We start from the raw sequence: 21,659 nt of genomic DNA on the forward strand, positions 1-21,659 counted from the left end.
TTTTTTCTCTGTCTGGAATATTTACCTTTTTAGCTACAAACGCAACAACCATGAGATGAAATTTTGATACAACGTAGAATACATAAATAAATTATTACAAAAGTTTTTTATACGTTCCTAAAGGGTACTAGGAGGTATGGGTATTAAAAGGTTTTCTGGCGACTTAAGCACATACACTTAGTTAAAATTGATATCCTTTTAGTTAAATTCAACTAAAATAATTCATCCTTAAAAAGTATCAGTTGCATGATTTTTTCGTCTTGGAAATATTGAATTATAAATCCTCATGTAGGATGTTGAATGTTATTCATTTATCAGCAAAAAATTACGTAGGAGTGATGTTCAGGTAGGTGATACGACCATTATAGTCGTCCAAAGCTTCATCTTGGGTGAAAGGTCAGCACCGACAACAAAAATGATATCGACATAAGCACTTAGGTTCTGGTTGACAGTTCAGTCTGAGAAAACTCTGAAGAGGAAGTCTGAGGAACTTGAAACACCTGTCGCGACGAGTGAAGCTCGGAAAATGTATAATTTATACAGTTCCATTACTCACATATGCCTCTGAGACATGGTTTTTGTACAAAAACTGAAGACCCTCTTAGCCGCGTTCGCGATGAATATGTTTAGAAGGATTTTTGGCCCAATATTAGTGGAAGGACAAGGGAAGAGCCACTACAACGATAAGCTCAACGAACTGTACGATGAACTCATTGCCTTTCAGCAAATTAGACTAGTGAGGATCGGGTGGGCTGGTCATGTCATAAAAATGACACCAGACGATTCAGTTTGTAAAGTCCTTATAGTGGTTCGCTTCATGTAACACGCTTCCTTTTGGATGATTCGCCTCACTAAACTCTAAAACAGAGTTGTGCAGGTTAGTTGAGTATGTTTTCTGGCTTTCATCTTTACACCAGTTAATATTGAATATTTCGTTATATTCTACTTTCAACCTAATCTTTAACAAACACTCTAGATAAAAATAACCATTTCAAAAATTCATAATAATGTAAGAATTTATCATGAATTGGTTTTGTTGGAATGGAATGGGAATGGAATACAATTTACTGACCATTTCTTTCCTTTATCGTCCAATTTGCGTCATGGAGCAGAAAAGAGAATCACTAAAGCCTATTATTGTTTGATTCTTGCACCGCTGGGCCACTAAAGCGCCATTATTGTCGAAGCGGAATCAATCGAACCTCATTTTCATCGCCCACACCACGTGGCGTGGATATCTCTCCGGAGGACAATCGCAAAGCCGAACCTAAATATGCAATGGTTCAGTAAATTTAGAACACTCGCTTCACCACACACACACTCTTTCTCTCTTCTTTCAAAGACAGACAAGAAATGTGGGAATGGAAGGGACGAAACACAAAGAAAGTTCTGCTGGGAGCAATAATATTCGCACACCAAAAAGAAAGCTCGATCCCCATAACCGAACGCTGATGATGGTGAACGAAAAGATTTTTATGGTTCACTGGAGGGTTGGTGGGATACGGTTTGTGATTTGCCGTTAGCTTCATTTAGAAGTAACACGAAGAAAATGATTTTTCTATTACGCTGGGTCCTTAAGGGGGCCGCCGGCGAGGCGTTTGTTTGTACGGGAGGGACGGTCTTCTGTTGCTGACGTTTGGTTTAATGAGCACCGGTTTGTATTTAGTGTCGGCACTGACAGGGTAGCATGGTGATTCTGTGAGTGTATTGTTTTTTTTTGTTTACCATTACCAAATTCAAGCATCGATTCAAATTCATTGCAATTTTGCTGGGGCGTGCAAAAAAGGCGTCTAAGAAAAGTATTTCAAATTTTCCTCGCCACGGGAAGTTCGGGAGTTGAGAAGAAGCGCTGACGCTTGAATGACGGTTCAGTTTGCAGGTGATGGTTTTGGGTATGGACGTGTTAGTTGGAATAACTTAAACGATAGCAACAACATCAACAACAATAAAGAAGTAGCTTGTCCGTTGATTGGGTCACACGGTAAGGACATGTTGCAGCGAAACTGATGCTCTTTTGCTGACGACCTTTAACATAGCACCCACTTCCAGTACGCTTACCCAAATTGAATCTCAACCAGCAGATTTTCGTGACGTTCCGATCATTCCAGGTCGGTGGGCATTCATGCTGCAAGCGATTCTTTCGGGTCTAATAGATTGAATTCTTCGATCACGGATTGGATTAGATTGTGTGTGTGTGTGTGTTTTTTTTTTCTTCGAATATTTCCATCTACCATCAGGATCCTGATGATATGCTCACACGTGTCGTCTTCAAATGTAGAGTGAGTACGGACACGGAGCCAAAGATGCTCAGATTACAAACCCAAGAAAAGCAGAACGTCATATCGACGTTGCGGATCGTGTAACTTGACACTCTGCGACGAACCTTCGACAGCAAAACATGAAGGATACATTTGCTCACGAGTGGGTTCGGTAGCTTTGGGTGTTGAGAAGATTTACCAGAGTTGTTGTTCATTCTCGCGTTAACCCATTTCGTTGGACAAACATCACAGTAAAGCGCGGGTGTGGCGTACGCCTTCCTTTCTAACTTATCCTTCTCATTCTGCACTTCCAAAGCAGACCCTGTGTCGGTCGGGTTCAAGTGCTTCTTTCCGGTGCAGAAGGTATCGCTCTACATTGTGATTTATGAAGGACACGTTGGGTGTAATTTCGATATCACATTCGTCGCCGGTGGTCGTACACTCATTATTAACCTCGTACATTTAAGGTGCAGTGAAGATACTCGGGAAATTCCAACCTACGCTGGATAACTCATTATGGGGTCTTTGTTTCCTTTCTTTATCAACGATTTGTTTGGATCTGTTCCCAATCGTTGGGTTCTCCAGACCTATTGCCAGACTTTCCTGATCAGCGAATGTTATTCTCCTCCCAGGGTTTAATAAGGGGTCGTCAGTTTATTTTTGAACTTGCTTATGAAGTAGAGTCCTCCATCCAAAGGGAAAAACGGTTCCAATTTTCATTCGAACGCTTAAAGGCAACTATTTTAATGAGATGTTCCAAAACGGAACAGACGAGGGATTCGTCTCGTATAAAAACAAACCCAACGTTACTGCGTTATAAATTCATGTTTGTTGAAAGATGCTTTAAAAATAGTGTTACCGGTGATTTAGTCGAAATACTTCGATGGCATTCAATTCATGTGATGCATACATTTTTGGGAACATTTCTAAATCAAACACGGCAGATAGACAGATAGATCCTATAGACATCCTGTGTCTTTTTTTTGTCGATTGAATGAATGCCGGAACTGATCGCTGACCCGTAACGATACGATGTCAACTGTCACCGGACTGATATAACCTCACTTCTATCATGTTGCTTTCTTCAACACCACCAAAAACAAAATGTGAGTCAGCCCGTTGGGAAAATGTTTTATGTTTTCCAATGTTTTTCTCGTTTATATCTGTGTATTTTTAACCCTCCTCCGTATGTATCCCGCGCATCATCACCTTTTGACGCTAGCATGCGGTACCGTTCGGAAAACTTGGCGTAGGACGTTTTCCCGTGAGCATACGATTGGAATGTTTATTTACCGGAAACGAATTAAGCATTATTTTCGTTTGCTCCCACCTTCTCGCTAAAGAAAAAAAAACACGCGTGTGCGTGTGGACGTACGTATATTTGTCGTGTGTGAGTTTTTAGCGGTGGCCTGATGCAGACGGATGGCCGGCTAGGCAATCGCCCGAAACGCGACACGGGTATTGTTCCGTCCCCGATGTTTGGGAAGCAACATTCACGAAACCGTCACCGTGTTTCGGGTGTGGTGTGGATGAGGTGAGAGTTTTCCCAAAGGTGGCGCCACCGTAGAAGAAAGTCCCCTGTTGGTCTGGTGTCCATTAATGCCGGACATTGGGGCCCTTCCATTCCGTCACTCCGATTCCGTCCACATTTCCAGCCCCAACGTGAGGGGTTTCCCGGTGTGTTGTGGTGGTGTGTTTCCCGGATGCTACGGTTGATTTATTGACTCGTTATGACTCGTCCAATGTGCGTGTTGTTTTATCGCATTGTGTCCCTGTAGCAACCTGGTGATCCAAAATGTCTGCCAACGGTAATGATGATGATGATGATGACGAACCAACCGTGGATTAGAGTATCATTTGGTGAGAGTTCCGGAAGGTAATGGGTGGGATGGATGGGATGGAAAAATTATTCCATTTTGTTTGAACACGAAATTTGGGCCTACGTTTCCACATCCTCGCCACATAGCATTCTCCCGGCAAACAACAGCTCCTGCCATTATACTTGTACTGTATTGCGCTCAACATAATACCAACAGTGAAAATGGCCATGGCGGAAGATGGTTGGTTCGTGTGCCCCATGAGTATTTCATTTCGTTGGAGCAATTTGTTTTTATTATCAATTTTAATGTTACTCATTTTCCCTTACCGTTCCGGCGAGGTAATAGCCGGCAAGAATGACAAACAGTATCAATGGATTAGATGCCCGGTTGCAGGTTTGGATTGTTTGGATTAAAATTAAGGGAATAAGACAAAGTTTTGCCACTGTCATGGAACGAATGTTTTTTGGTGGAAATAGAACCACAACTCCTTAGATAACGTGCTATGGACAGTGTTTCTGGTAGCTCCAACTAATGCCTCAACTAACCACTTCAACATCGGAAGCATGTTTTCCCATTGTTTGAGATAAGTGCTAGTCCGCTAGCAGGTCTCTTCCTCCCTTTCTTCTACATACCAGAGGTTGTGAATGTTGTGGTTGCTGATTGACATAAATGGTGATGGCTTTAGATCAAGATGGAGCGCAGTCAAAATAGAAAAAAAAACAACACTTAAAGTCGTATACGCACTCCCCCAACGTTGAGGATTGGATGAATCGTTAACTACGAAGAAAGCCTGCTCGAGATGGCTTACTGATCTTCAATCTTGTTAGTGTAGGAGCGAATAATAAAAAAATCGGGAAACAGTGTGTAAAAACGAACCCTAAAGAAAAGTTACGATGCCGTCAATATCAATAATTCTTCCCTTCAGTCGGACGGTGTGCGTAGTGTGAGTGTCCGAATTCTTGTCCTTTCGGGTGCAAGAACACCAGTACTCGTTGCGGCGCATCGCATTTTTGGTGTGTTGGGCTGTGCACCTCACACTGCATCTCGGGTGAAAAGGGAAATGCGAACGGGACACAAATCTCTCGGTGACGGTTTGCTCTAAAATTAACGGTTATCATTAAAAATGATTATAAATAGCTCGAATACTCCCATAAATTGCACTGTTATGTACGGGCGCCATGTGGTCACTGGGGGTGATGTTTTCCGTGCGGCCGGGCAATTGATGGAGGTGTAATGTTTTATTGTTGCACGAATAAAATGCAACTTTTATTGTTTCGCTTTAACGAAATAATTCAAAGCACTGATGCTGGTTGTTTTTCCAAAATTAATATGAAATGTTGCTATTTGACTTCCCACTGTTCGTACTAAACAATCATTTGGTTTGATTTTATGTGCATATTTATATTCGTTGCATAAACTTATATGTATAATGCACTGTAAATAATTTGCATCATAAAAATGGCCGTATAATTTATTTACACCAAAAATGCTTTTAAATAACACCGCTCTACCTCTGGACAATTTAATTTAGTTTGTAAATATTTAAAACACTTTTCCCAACTGATTGTTTTCGATATTTTGTTCGAACGAATGCAGCTTCATTTCCATTTCAATCACCCTAACGACCATAGTTCACCGCTCAATGGCACCACTAAAGTGCCGCAGTGAGTAAATTGCCCGTTCCGTTCTTCGTTAAGCTGGAAAAGCGCAATAGCGCTAACAAACGACTAATTTTCCACTTTCCAGCAACCATCTACCCACCCACCCACCGGATGGAGTTTCCTGCTGTATAGAAATCAATGGACAAAAAACCACCCCCCGTCCTGGTGACAACGGGGCAAGCCCTGGCAAACGGTTGAAGGTCGAACGTTAACGAACGGGCGAACAAATGACGGCGTGTTTTTGTCGTAAGCGTAAAATCCCATCCGTTAGCGCTCGCTGCAATTCGGCACTCTGCTCGCGTCTTCTCGCGGCCTGCGTGACTACGTACGTATCGATATAAATTGTAATTATGGGCGACATAAATTGTGCAAGAACGCGCTTCCATCGCATCGTTCGAGATTCGATGAGGGTGAACGGTGTCGTGGACGTGGTTTGCGAGATGTTGGAGGATGGCTGCATTGCTTCATCCACTACAGCTCCCCAGCTTTGGGTTGCATTTTTCCAACGAAATGAAAGTATCGGAAACAATGTGTACAGTGTGTGCCTTCTCGCGAACGATTTGTTTCGTTTCTGTACCCGTTTTCTGTTTTTCCACTCCGTTCCGGTTCACTTCCGACGCCATGACCCAGACAGGGGAGAGGGCGTATGGCGATAGGGTGAACTTGTTTGTATGTTGCACTCTTGGCTGTGACTGCAAGCTGCAGACTGAGATGTAATGTGGCATTCCACGCGACACGACTTGTCCCGTCGTACTTCTCCGAGGCAAGCTGGAGAAGATAATCCAACTCCATGCCATGGAGCACGTAGCGCGTGCGGAAGAACATTTCGCCCTAGTCCGGGTTCGACAGTGCGCGCGTTGGACCGAGACGAAGTGGATCGTGAGAAAATGTCGAAAATTGGGTACCGGCCGGGTGAACGATTTTTGCGAGTAATTGAAAAACAAATGATTAATCACTACTGCACGCTGGGCCGATAAATTTCATTCCCAGTGGCCACTGTGGGAGGCGTGGTTGTATGAAGCAGGCAATTAAACTGGCTACGTCTGCAGGACGCGTTCCAGCGACCATAATCAACAAGCAAGACATTATGCCAATGGTAATATTTCCTCTAAAATCACGGGCATTTGGATAGTATTGCCAGCATTTTAATGTAAATATCACAAGAAATGTATGTAATGTATCTTCTAGATTTAAAATAACATTTTCATTCTCAATTTTTTTAATTGTCATACATCAGAATCGACGAAAAGACCGTATAAAGCGAACCTAATTGGAATTCAAATGAATTATCGCTGTATGTTATTAATGTACCGTGTTCCAGTTCTTGAAATGAAGGGCTATCGACTTTTTGTTGTAGGTTATGGATCGCACTGTATTTTGCTTCGTTTCTTTTCCCATTTTCTGCTGGCGTTACAAAATAATTCATTAAATTGTCACTTGCAAAATTAATCACCATTACAAAGGTGAACAAGGTTTAGTACAAGACGGACGAAGGTATGGACTGTCTTCTCTCGGGGATCAATACATTTTCAACCTGTCCACCAACGGCTCTTCCAGGCCACGTGATATTCCGTGATATGATTTTATGGAGCGACAGTACAGGCAGGTCATAGCGGTAAAAAACCCCTCGAAGCAGCAAGAGTGAATGCCTTCGGTTCGATTCTCGCATTCACGAGAGGCAAAAATTTAATTGGCACCGGTTTGGAGCGAACGAACCGGAAAGCAAATCCCCGGGTGCAATTCTTCTGCTCAGCAAAGGAACGCGCGCAGGAAGGTAGAATGTGTTTATTATTTTTAGTTTTACGTCACCGTTTGTTACGCCTCCCCGGCCTGGGAAGAAGAATAATACCGCCGGAGGCTTTTAATTAAATTGGACTGGCAAAACAGGATCAAGCATCCTGAGGGGGCAACTTCCAGTAAAATGAACACGAAACGATGGTGAAGCCCAAAACGGTGCCAGCGGTTTGCTAATTATGAGCCGACGTACAAATGAGATGTTTAATGCTGGTTTTGAGCCCTACCCGCTGCTGCTGGTGTCGGTGACGGTGGTGGCAGTGAAAGTCTGACATTGAATCAATTTTAATTTGCGTCGTTTTTTTTTCGGGGAGTGTCATTGCGAAGTGCAAATTGAAAATATTTTCCAACGGTGGTTTTGAGAGTGATTAGCTGCTTAATGGTGGGAAAAAGGTGAAAAAAACGGTATTATTTCAGGCAGGATCGTTCGTTCCGTTTGGCATATCAGAAGGGGTATTAATAAACAATATTGGATTAAAATCTTACACTTCAAAATAAATCTGCACACTACTGTTTAAAGCATTTAGATATTGTAATAACACCATTCTGACTAATTCTGTGAACGGTATAATTTAATCAAGTACAAGCATTCTTTAAGAGTAGGTGAATATAAAACTTAAATTGACCTTTATTCCTTGCCTCTATAAACTAGTTGCACGTATAACTTCCTAATACATTTTTGGGAATTTGATACAGTTGGCATACGCTAATGATTTTGATCAGAAAGAGCATGTGCAACACTTTTGTTTAGTTAATGGTAACGCTTTAATAAATGATGTACAAGGGCTTTAAGCACAAATCATTCAGACAGCAATTAAATATTCATACCTGAAGTTGCTACATAATCATCGATGAAATTCTCCGTACTCGTTACTCCGTAACGTAACCTAAACAGCAGGTGAAACTATAATAGGTCTGGCCATCAACGTAGCATTAATAAAAATATTCCATTTCAAATATTACAAAGCGGTGGTGTTTATGGAAGCTATTTTTTGCCTTCCATTCTCCAACGATATCCACTCATGAGAAAACTTAAAGTAGTTAAAATAGAGCATTTTCAACACAAAAACCTGCCCGCAATAGGTGCGAAATGAAGCAATGAGAAACACCGCAATCTGTTTCACTGCAAAAAAGAACAGTAACTGGCAGGGAACCATGGAAAATGGTTGACCAATGGTACAAATGGAACAGAATGGGTCGAAAATAATTAATTTCAATACGGAATAATTTTATCATTCAAGTGTCGGTGACACTTGATGAAGGTTTATGTATTCCAACAAAAAACAGCGTCAATGCGTATGGGGGGAAGTGAGAGCGTGCCATAGTTATTTTCCAATTGTAAAGTATTCGTTCGACGTAAAAGCAAACAAGCGAACTGAAAAAAAAAATCGTGAAACGCAATCCATTTAGCCTTCCATCGAATGTGCACACAGCGACGCAGTTGCAATGCATTCTCGTATTCGGTGCCTATTTTTCTCTTCTCTCTTTCACGCTGGAATTCCGTTTTCCGCCGTATCTGGTTTCACAATATGCTTGGGGTGAGATGCATTTAACCGAAAGGGGTGCACAGCCACAGATTTCCGAAATTCTGAAAACGATCATCATTGTCGGCTTTAAATGTTGATGCAGCAGCAATAGCGGCAGCGAGTTTAACCGTGGTGGTCGAGCAGGCAACGGGCAAATGGATCGATAAAATGCAATAATGCGGCAAAAGAGGCGATGGCAGCTTCTTGGCGAGTTAATTGAGATGTCTGGTTAAAACTTACGGGCAACCCGCCGGTTTAATTGATTCGTTGCAGAAGCAATTTTATATTACCCGGCACGATAATCTCCGCACAAATCTGATGCATTTGTACTGCCGCTGCACTTGGAGTTTGTGCAGCTGTGGGAGAAGTTTAAGTGAAGGTCGTTAAAGTTACTCCGCTTTGCTGTGTGGGTGCAATGTGTGCATTTCCTGGTTTCCTTGAGACGTCAGACCACTTGAAAAGCAAACCCCTGTTGCAGTGCTGAGGAGGGACCTTCGAAATACAGTCTGAAGCTGGTTAAAATTGACCCCATCATCAAGATTGCCAAGGTTTTTATTCCAAAATTCTTACTTTCTCTTTCCTTTGAGCGAGTAAAACAGAAAATCTAACGGCGTGGGAAACCTTTCGACCCTGTAAACAAATACTGTTTGGTGTTTAGAGTATCAAACAGAAGGATGACAGAAATGTGAAGATCCAGAGCGCATAGTGTCATTATTAACCCATCGCTAACGTTGATTGGTAGCCCCGGGCCTAAGGGTCTAACTTTTTCCACAACAATCCCGATACAGGCTAGTAAATAGGTAAAACGGTACACGGACCAGACAATTCATTCTTTAAAATGCGTGGAAACGACAGGAAACGAGGTTGATGAGACATAAAATATGAATACTAACCAGGCACAGGCACGCGATCCTGTGGGTGTCCTCGCAAGGATGGAATAGTTTTCATGCGCCATTTTTTTGTGTTTGCTCTCTTTTACGTTCGTTTCTATTTTAGTCCTTCAGTTTTCGTACCGCAAACCAGCGCGGGTTAGTAATGTGGAACAATGTGCTTCTTCGTGGCAAAGGATTAACTTGGTCCTACTTGATTTCCCACAGCTCGGTGAACGAAGACTAGCAAAACGGGATATTGATTATTTCTGCCGTAATTAACCGGCGAAGGATCAGGAACTGGTGCTGCTCGAAAAAACGGGAGTCGAAGAATTAATTCCAGCAAAGGAAAATATTTGCCGAGCAAAAAACAACAATTCCGCCTGGGCACAGGTATGCAAGAGCTGGTGGAAAATATAGTGGGGCAAAAAATCGCCAACTAGTACGATCGATCCTTCACGTAACCGCAACCAGCTGTCATTACTACGGAAGTTGTAGATGCGTGAGTGAAGTTCAAGCGTTGCTGTAGGTGGAGGTGGACTGCGTTTATCACAATTTATGTTTTGCATTAACACGGACGGTTAGGACGATGAGAGTTTCGCGTGCGAATGATTGATGATGAATCCGGGCCGGGTCACAGGTTTAAGAACCGTATTAATTAACACCGCACAGGTTGTGGCCGTTGTATATATATATAACACAGTGGATAAAGATTACCAGGGTCATGCAGTTGTTTGCTTTACCTTACTCTTAGGAGATCGTTATTTGGTGAATAAATTGACTGTGAAGCTTCATTAAGCTACTTTTATCGGTCCAGTACGCTTCTTGACACGTATACACGTCAAGGGGAAATATTGTACATTTTAAGGATTACCTTACATTCAATGCTGCGAGTGCTGGTACGATATTCACACTCAATCTACGTTACCATTATCATGCAGCTTGTAGGGAATTTTATGCCCATACAGTCACCGGCCGCTTGAACCGTTTTTCAACGGCTACAGCAAACGCTTTAACTTCACTACACCATTACGCTCACGGCTATTACGGTCCTTTGGAACTATAGTCCTATGAATATGAATTTCAATGACTTCACCCGGTGTACTTCCGAAGGGCTGGGATTGTTCTTCCATCAGCAGCAGAAGATCACACCCGTCGACAAGTGGCCGACCGGCGCACACACGGACGATGGGAAAACAATGGCAATTGCCGTGCGTCTGGCATCCGGCGGCATTTCCCTTCCTCCGTAAGCCATCGCTTTTCAAGTGCGAAAACTCGTCCGCTTGCCCATCCTTTTGTGTCCTTTGGGCGCAGCGTTGTGTGCTGTGCGGCACCTGCGCCAAACATTTCAACGCTACGTACCCGTTTTCCGTTGAAAGCAACAACGAACTTTCCCATCGACTTGAGAACGTGGAGGAGGTCGTTCGTCGAGAGCAGTGTCAAAGGCCTGACCGGGCCTTCTGCAGGGCACAACACTTTTCCAGCGCACATTATTCAGCCCACCCATTGACTTTTCGATATTTGCCCCAGAAGGTTCCGGGGTGATGTGCTGTCAAGAACCACCGGATCCTTCCTACCACGACACACTTGACGATACAAAATAATGATGCACTCTTATTGCGCTTTATCTTGTTAGAAAAATCTGAAACGCACAAACACACAGCGACACAAGAAACAAGAGGAAATGCTTGTCAAAAAGTGAGAGTTGATGTTGTATTATGATTCGCACCAAAACACTCCCACTAGTACGTTGCTGGTTTGCAACATACACCGCGCGCGGTTTTGTACTACTGAAGAACGAGACCATAATAGCACTGCTTCCTGTGCAACCTTTACACCTTGCTTGGGGACACCAGCGACCCTGTAGCCTGTTAGCTGAATAGAAAATGGGGATTGATTTTTAGTCATTTTCTTTCAGTTGAAGGGGGTTGGATATGTTAATAGAGGCAACAGACAAGCGAAGAAGATATCCAATGGGGCCTGCAAAGGGGGGGCGAAATGCTAAAAGTTGCAGCTGCAAAATGTTGAATGCACAGCTAAAATATTGAAAGCGCGTACTTAGACAGGCCACCATCTCGCCGAGTGATGGTGGATGGTATATGGCTTCCATTAACTCCATGCGACGGAACCGTACAGCGCGCGTCGTGTACTTTTGTGTGTCTCTTGCATAATGTATGCTTTGTCTTTATGAACTTACCCACCCAAACCCGCCGACAATATGTGTCGGGCGTGCTGGAAAATGTGGTTCGTTCGCTCAGCTCTACCTTTATGAGTGAGCAGGAAAAACATGCAAGTTTAACGTTTTAAGTCATTAAAAGGTTCACGGTTGTGGTTGGTAACTTGCTGATGGAATTATTTAAAAAATTTGCTTCATTTACTAAGTTCGTTTGCTTATGTGAGGACTGTAATACTAAAATAATTGGTTCGCAAATGGTATGAGGAAGTAGATCAGCGAATATCTTCGTTCGCAGTCCACCCCAACCATTTATTTGCCTCTTAATTGTGTCATTTTAATCATCTATCATATTTATTCGAGTGAGAACATTAATCAATTGCATGATGGTTTTACTGCATAAAGAATTCACCACATATGGTCGGCCATTGCAATCTGGCTAATGGATGGTCAATGGTGTTTTTTTTTACCCACCAAGAGCACTTGTATGGTATGCACATCATCAATTAACAACACTAATGGGAGAATGAATCAACATTAGTCTTAGAACGTTAATTAAAACATTGCCCTAGTATGGCGGCAAAATGGTGCAGTACGTGTAGGAAAATAGTCGAAAAAGCAATGTACAGCATTCCATTTCAAGATGGTTTCTATATTTTGCGTACTTTTTGATAATCAGTTACACACATATGTGACATGCGCAGAGGCCCATAAATAGAGTAATAAATCACCATACTTGTCTAGAGATATTTGTACAACAAGGGAGTCTTGTTATTATAATAATTCGCCTACGTACGCTTCGAGTTCGTCTTCGCATTTCGCGAGAAGAAAACACTTCTCACACACTTACACACTCGGCGGTACTGTGGCGTTATCTTGCTAACCTCACGCTCGAGAAAAGCGCTCATGATTTCCACTCCACTCATAGTGCACCCGGTAATTGCGGCCTCACAGCTAAACATATCCGCTACATCGAACCCTTTCGGTAGCCTATGGCGGTGAAAACTCTCGTCTTCTGTAACGCAGGTCGAAGTGCAACGGTACAGTAGGCTACCGTCATTAAACCATTCCCCGTGGGATCAACCGCTGTACCGTTGCAGCTGGATACGAAGGGATGCATACTTTCAAGTACCGGCACCTTGGAATGTTGGTGCTTTTACCAGCATGTAGCTGGCGAGAACCTCTTATCATATCAGTTCGCAGCTCTCGCTGTTGGCTGAAAACAATGGAACACTCATAGACCCGAGTTTGGTACACTTCCTTCTTGCCCGACGCATTCATCTGATATGCTCGCAACGAAAAACCGTCGGGGGAGTTGTGAAACTGGATCCTACAGCGCTTCGGCAAACAACTAACAACAGCTACAAGTATTCTTTCCGCGCCGAACCCCAACACTGCGTGCTCAAAACCACCGGCGAAGTATATGGACGTGATTTAACTTTTCTTGTTGCGCACGCCGTACCCTGGTGAGTCCGATGCCGACCAGAAGATTGTAATTTCAAACTGCCACAACCCGCACCAGAAATCCCTCCCCGTGTAGCACCATTGTGGTTCTAATAAATAAAGCGCAACCAATTGGGTGTAGCAGGGTGGTAACGAGGGATGAAACAAACTGGCACGGGCGAATAAAACTCGGAAACCCACGACCGAACCTGCCGGAACTAGTTGTAAACTTCACTTTTACGTGACCGAGATTTGAGTTTACTTCGCCATACACTAACGGACAAAGGTCACTTAGATAATGCTGTCTGTTCGTGTGTGTATGTATGTGTGTGTGTTTGGGCATAAGAGCAAGGTTATTGGGAATCCCACGTTACTCGAACCGTTTGACCACGAGTCGCTCGGGAATCATATTTGACGTTTTATTTCCAACGGTTCAAGCCATATATGAAAAAATTTAATTCTTCATACTCCGTAATTTATCAGATTTTATGTATTTACCATACTCAAATATTTATATTGCAATTGCTCCTTACCAAGCACACACTGCAATGAACTGTTTGAACTGTTCCAGTGTTTGCGTTTCCTTCAATTTGGTCCAACTGGGGAAACGCCAGGAAAATGTGTAATTAAAGCTAACGTAATCTTAACGGTCGAAGTAAGTGCAAAATTGAATACACAGCTATGCGCGGTGAGAAGAGAAGACTTTCAAACCATCCACGGGTGTGCAAATACCGTTTGCCATTGGAATTCACCCGGAAATGGAGGTTCCATCCTTCGCGCGCGATCCATGAATCATCGTGCGGGGCGTTTTGTTCGTCCCCGATCGTTGAAATCCAGCGCAGCAATAGAAGAAGCAATGGGGACGGTGTTCGAGCGCGTGTATGTGTGTGAAAACAGGGTAAGTTAAGGACCCACTTGGTATAAACTTCGAAAACATGCACGTACACGAGGAAGGCGTATTCGAGTGTAATGATACGGGAAGGACTTCCAACTTCCATGTACCGCGTAAACATCCTTTTTTATCGTTGGATTCATCTTTTTTTTTGGTCTATCCTTTGAGTGGGGTGGTGTTCTTGTGTTTTTTTTTCTTGTGGATCGTAATTTTTTCAAACTGTACGGAGGGTTCGGGAGTGTGAAGCAAGCTTCTTAGGGAAGCAATTCGAGGCTAATATGCATGCAAACGACGCTTTCTTAAGAACCATTGCACAGACATCGTAGAGATTTAGTAAGCGAAAAATCATTACCACACCACCGTTCAGCTCGGCAGGGTTTGGAAGAAGGTAGTTGGAAGGTGGAAGAGTCAAAGGCAAGAACCTGTACCTCACTTTGCGAAAGCTGCATAGCGACAGCAGCAAGGCATTGCAATTCAAATTAGTTGCGCGCAGTCAACGTGGAATCTTCAGTAAAAAGGGGTTTTTCTTGCTGGGCAGATCCTAACATGGTGCTACATTCGCAAACAAACTTCAAGGAATCGCAAGCAACTCCAGCCAAGGCACGGAGACTCTGCTCCCGGGGTGGAGATTTATGGTTGAGCATTAAATTACTGTACGCTGAAATGTTACTAACGGCGAATCGCAGCCAGATCGTTTCAATTATCCCGCTCAAAAGTCCGAACCCTTTTTTATGTGATTAGCGAGTAGAGTTGGAGGTTTTAAGTTGTTGTTTTGGAAACTGCTTTTATAGTCAGTGTCCCATATTTTGCATCCTAGAATGGATGGTGTTTTCCTTCCTTGAAAAATTCCTTGAATATTAGCTCACTGTGCTATCGATCGTACACGGCTGCCATTCAGAACATTATCACAAAACTTCAGCCAAACTTCTTGCCTCAGCCAAAAGTGTCAAAGTTTTCAATTAGCACACCGATCGAGCGAAAGGGGACGAAATTTCATTACGTGAATCCCTTGCCATAGCTAATAAGCGGCGCACAGAAATTGAAACGTTCGCGCACGGAAAGTTTTCCAATCGATCTGGATTCCATTTGCATGCGGGTTTGCTTTTCTGGTTTCGTTGATAAAGCCCGTCTCATATGGATGGACGCCGAAAGCAGAACGGAAGACTCTCTTGACGGTAGTAATCACGACAGTTTCGTCGCATACATGATTGATGAATGCAATTTGTTTGCTTTTTCTCGCTCGACAAACTTCTCGAAATGATTTGCTTTTTTTTCGCGAAGTCTCTCAAAATCTCGCATCTGGAGATCGGTTGGAAATTCATCCGGTATCCGGTTTTCCGCCCACCAAAATCTACCGGAACACATTTTTCCAATCGCGCTGAGAGCTTTTCATGCGCATTATGTTTTACGTGCCCGAACCACACATCGCATGTAGGTCAGCAATGGTTTCTCATTAGGTTTTTGGGCGGATATTACGAGCGTGATGCGAACACACATCGAAGTGACCGGTGTGGTACGTCACGCTCGGGCCCAAGATCGGTAATCAGTTCAGCTGAAACGTTCGGAAATTGTGGCATCCATTATGCATGTTGCCAAACGATGGAACGTATCCTGCCACCCTGCGTTCTGCGGGTACGTTTAGTGGGGTTTTGCTGTGAGGTTTTTGGGGTTTGAATTTGGGATTTCTCGCATAATTAACGTGCGTACATGTCGGTGGAGACGGAACTCGCGAGGGATTTCCAATTTCCAAAGCATAGACCGGTTGTCGATGTATTCCCACGCGCAAGGCACACGGGAGCCATTAAAGTGGTTGGATGGATGCTTAGATATTAGGGTTGGATTAAAGAAACATTACTGAAAAAGTTTTGCTCAGAAGAAGTAAATAAATACGTTAGACATACCACATCATGAAACCAGTTTTCTCAGAAATGTGAACCTATTAAGCTTTAAATTTAACTCCTTCAGGTAAAATTATAAGCGATGTGGATGAGACGGACTTGAAACTATTTCTGAAGCCTCATTTTAGCCTATCGTAAATATCATATATGATTGATGTTTTGCGGCTGATGAATAAGATACGCATCGATCTATCTACACATCTATCACATCTACACCGTTCCCATCGTGTTGAAAGGTGTGACCATTCAAATACCTCCCAAGATGATATTTCAACGCAGCCCGGCAAGTGACTTTTATTATGGTAACGATTTTATATCGTGCATATCTAACTAAAAGCTATGAGTTATGTGTTTTGGACACGGCTCGCAGCAAATATGTTTGCGAAATTGTTCTCCATTCCACTTTAAATGCAAAACATCAAACGTGGCGTCCGCACACCGCGTCAGATTGTGCGTTGTGGAGATCTATTTTTTCTGTGCACAACCGATCAAAACGGTTGTCTAGGCTTTGAGACTTTTAGTTTGATCTTAGCGACCACCTTCGATGGATGGAGAATACGTAGGACACCCTAAATGAAACACGCAAAAAAAAAAATCCTGCCGAAAAGGATCCGGACCCGGTGTGGCAGAATATAAATTACCGGGCCCATAATTTATGGCACAGAGCAGTAACACACACAACAAAACAACTAAGGCTTATGGGCGGTCTAACGTTCGCAGATTCTTCATCGGCATGTCCGGTCTTGGGATTTTTTTTTCTTTTGTTCGCAAACGGTTGCTCCATATCGGTTCCATATCTTTCAGTGCATAATTTTGTCGTACACGGCAAACTGTTTTTGTCCAAAATCGATACATCGATGTTTTTACTATTGCTGGATGTAATATCTTGCATCATAGACGAAAGGATTGCTTTTAGTTCGATCCTTTCTGGCTTGATTTAGTTTTTTTTTTTTTGGTGCAGATCATCGCACAACTCGATCCCAAATATTTTTTTTTATTCCGATTGTGTGTAGAGTGATGGACAAAACCCATCGCGTTTGGACAAAAGTAGCTCATATTCGTAGCCCGACCAAGTTTCGAAATCAATAAGCAACCGGGTGGATCAAATTCCGGTTACCGAATTTAATGAACTGCTTTTCATCACTTTCCCACCGGCCTTGTGGCGTTCAATTGGCCAGCCGTTCTTGGCAGTGGAAGTTTTACGACTTTTAAAGATTTCCAATCCTTCCGGGAATTAGGAACTGGAACAAGATCATCCTTTTTTTATGCTTTTTCATCAAGCATTCGGAAACAAATAACTTCCAAACGAATGCTGCACATTGTAGAACGTTCAGATTCTAGTTCGTGCCAATGTACACAGCACGCTCGGTGTGCTTTAAAAAAGAAACAGACCGAAAACGAAACATGGAAATCAATATAAAATCACAAGATAGTTCGTTGATTAAATGTTTCCCGTCCTGTTACGATCTCTTTATTGAATGACAGTGCGAGATAGGTGGAGACCGATTTCGAATGATTATAAAAGTTAAGAAACGAAAAAACTCCCCAAGTCGAACCAAATTCGAATCCGAAACCGACCTAAGGTAGGCCCGGCTGAAGGCAAGACACGAACGGCAAGAAATGAACGATGTATAAGAAGCTGATGGAAATGTTGAAACGATGATGATTTGTTGACACGTTTCAGTCGGGATTGGACTGTTTTCCGTATCCTTTTTTCCCCATGCGAGGTTACTTCTCCAGTTCTTTCTCCGCTGTCCATAGCCAATTCATCGATTATTTCAGCCGACCAGTCCATTGCTTCCTTCCTTCATGCGGCTCAACAGAAGGGTTGTCTTTTCTTTCCATTCGTATCAAACGGTTATAAATGGTTCGATATTGCTTGCCCTTTTTTCTGTCGTTTCTGGTGAGACATTCGGCCGAGGGACCGTTTGATCTTGCTGTCTGCAAAGACATTGGCAGGTTCACCCAAAAGTTCTCACAAGCTAACCACACTTCCAGCTGCTGGGAAAAGAAACGCACAGAACGAGTTTGCTCTTAACGACTGGCTGCTTGGGTTGGTTGCTTTCTTTCTCCAATGCATCTTTAACCGTAACCGAGCGGGAGGATGAGCCCTTTCACCGTGAAATGTCTTCGCCATGACTTTCCACACAGCTGGACGAGTGTTTACGAGCGGCATCGTTTGATTCTGATCTCGCCGATGCCGCGTTGAAATGATGGGATGCAGACTGCTTTAATGCCACCCTGCTTTGAGAGAAGTACCGGCACAGGTGGCACAAACCAGCATAGATGCGTTTTTATACGAATGGGAGCGACTTCTTTTCGGGGAAATGAACCGAAGAAATAAATAAAAGATTGTAACACCGGTTGAGAGGGCTGAGACGCGATACGCTTTGTTCTAATCAATTAATCCGGTTTTGTGAGCGATGGCTTATCGACGTTTTATTATTAGGTTACAATATTTTAATTGGCTGTCCGATTAGCAGCCATTTGTTTTCTATCTTTATGGTGCAATGTTTGAAGATTGATCGGTATTGAAAGGGTTGGCATAATTAGTGCAATTAATTATTATTGTTTTGCTGTCTATGATTCCTTATTAAATAAATGAATAAATATTTTTATTAAATGCTAATTAGCTTTTTTTTCAATGAAACCAAGGGTAAACTCTGTTTTGATAACATTTGTTTTTAATATTTCTTTTTTTTTGTTATATTAATTGATTAACGTAAATTATGTATCTATCATAAGCGTACATAACAAGCTTTACAAATTACAAATACCAACGCAAATAATTACCTCGAATCAGAACCATCACAAGGAAGTAAATAAAAAACATTGTTGTAACATTGTAAATGAATAATATAATGCAAATTTGAGACCATTTTTAAAAATTCCTTTCTGATAGGTTAGCAGACGACTTTTAGGATCTGCTATTTCGATCATATAAGCACACCCACAGCCAAATCCACCGTGGGAAGTAACACACTTATACCAGAACAAAACAATACAAAACCCATCAACGCAATCAAACAAAGCGATTGAGACAATGAAAAAAAAAAATGGTTCCAGAAGCGACGAAAAAGTGATCGAAAAGATGACAGCCTGGCTTTATACGTTCATCCAGCCGTAAATATCCGCGAGATAGAATGATTCCGAGAGCTTTCTTCGAAAATCCATCCCCGTTTAATGCATCCGAGGGCCGATTCATTCAACGGCCAGAATTAATGGTGGATTGTATCGAAAAACGGAGGAAAAGTGTTCCATTTTCATCCAGCACGCTAAGCTTTCGCATCGACCTTCGATCGAGCACTCATCGCGATGATCGATTTTTTCTTCGCTTTCAATGATGAAAGGGAACAATTTGGTCTGCCCACACACTGTTGGCATCGTGTGTGAGTGTTTTGTTCTTGTTGTCCTTCATCCTGCTTGCGTATCGATATCAAACACTGAGGGATTAATTCTCCCTACCAGTAGCGGGCAGGGTGGTGATGGCAGTGGTCATGTGCACACATACACACAAGAAAACAAACCAAGCACACAGCACGCCACCGGCAGAGAATAAATCCAGTAAAGGGAATTATCTTTCGATTACGTTGCCATCTATCTTAATGTTTCGATGCCGGCTTCCGAACCGGGTAAGAAGGATGCGCCCGCACAGCTGAAACCCACCCGTACAGCGTGGAGGAAGGCTCATTCGATCGGAAAAATCGAACTTCATTTTCTTCATTTTTCGTTTCCACCCAGCTGAAGCGACCGCTGGGGTTTGCGTGCCATTGCTGGTTCGGTAAAGGGCTTGACGGGTACAAACAAAGGTACCAATGCACAATCCCAGTAAGGACACTCGCAAGAAGCGAATGGATTGGTTTCTTTGCTGAAAGCTCCTTTAAAAGACCATTTCGTAAGTACAAGGCGCATTCAAGGCGACTAGCGCTATGTTTGTTTTTCTCTTCATCTTTTACCGTGGGTTGATTAGTTTCTGTGTTTCTTTTCTGTCCCAACGAGCTTGCTTCGTACAAGGGTGCTTTGGCTTCAAACCATTTATCCTTCTGGCAGGTGAAGGAGAGCCCCAGTGATTTTGGTGTTATTATTTCGTTGTTTTAGTCCAGATTGGTTTGGCCCGATAGAAGCATTAGATGCAATGATAAATATCATGCCCTGTTTATCGTAAGCTTGATGTCGCTGAATCGCTCCGATGAAGCAATTTCAGGACCGTTGCATCCGTTGAAATGGATTTAATTTTTTTTTTCGTTGTTGTTTAAAAAAGTTTTTCAATCTCATCATTATAAAAAAGAATTATAACATTTGGCTTTACTCCGTGACTTGGTTTTGTGTAACTTTAATAAAGTTTTTCCCCTATTGAGCGGTTTGCATACTTTCTGTCACATTTACCATGAGCTGCACTGTTATCGATTTCCGTCCAGCACGCTTCGGTCGCGAATTATCGTCCTGCTCTACAGCCGTTGGGCTGCCGTATGATTTTCTGTAATTGCATATTGGCATGCCTGACACTAATAATCTCCACTCGATTCGATGGTGGAGGTAAGAAAACTTAACAATCCACCCGAAACACACTCACACATTCGGGATGATGGATTAGTGTTTGATATTGGGGATGGGATTTTTTTTGTTCGGTCGTTTCGGCCTTGCCAGAGCCACCAAGCTAGCCGTGTAGCTGGGTTGCGTGTGAGTTTGTAATTAAAATGTAAAGGTAATAAAACAGGCACACAATCATATGCAAAGAAGGGTGTATATTCTTTCCGTTTCTTTGGGTTTTGTAGTCGATTATGGAGCATGATGGACGGGTATGGAGCAATAAAATGTTATCGTAACAATGTACTCAATATAGTTAGCGTACCGGCAAGACTTGAAATCACTTACCATTTTCGTCGCCGATGATGGAACTGCCCGTGGTTAGGTTTATCCTTCCGGTAACCAATAGAAGCAGTATCGTTTTCGCAAAACACCTCCAAAGTACTGCTGCCGGCAGGTGCACTTTTGTCACGTATATGGCCACCATTGTTGCCCTTTGTATGCTTTCTTACTTCTTCTATCACTTCCACCAAACACTTTCACTGCATCTCATCAACACGTGCCTCGTAAAACTGCATGGAAAACACTTTTTCCTCCGCTTGGAGGACGAAAAGGCAAACAAAAGGAACTCAAAAGTAAACACACACTAGCTTTGCACTATTTCGTTGGAACACTAGGGAATTTTGGTTTTGCATCTCTCACTGTGCACACTACGCTGGACACGTGTGTGGTGGACGTGTTTGCGTTTAATTACGCTATCAATATTTATTTTTTATTCAATTGCACTAATACTCAACC

General features: G+C 42.7%; 1 protein-coding gene across 1 annotated transcript in view; it reads right to left on the reverse strand.

The window, feature by feature from the left end:
- The window catches only part of LOC128718055 (nephrin), a 74,094-nt gene extending 52,746 nt beyond the window's left edge, over positions 1–21,348 (reverse strand). Inside the window, exon 1 of the mRNA XM_053811729.1 lies at positions 21,210–21,348. Coding sequence (XP_053667704.1) covers positions 21,210–21,348 — 139 coding nt within the window. The remainder of the gene's footprint in view (positions 1–21,209) is intronic.
- Between the last annotated feature and the right edge of the window lie 311 nt (positions 21,349–21,659).

This window comes from Anopheles marshallii, chromosome 2, assembly GCF_943734725.1.
Source record: "Anopheles marshallii chromosome 2, idAnoMarsDA_429_01, whole genome shotgun sequence".
Classification (NCBI taxonomy): Eukaryota; Metazoa; Arthropoda; class Insecta; order Diptera; family Culicidae; genus Anopheles; species Anopheles marshallii.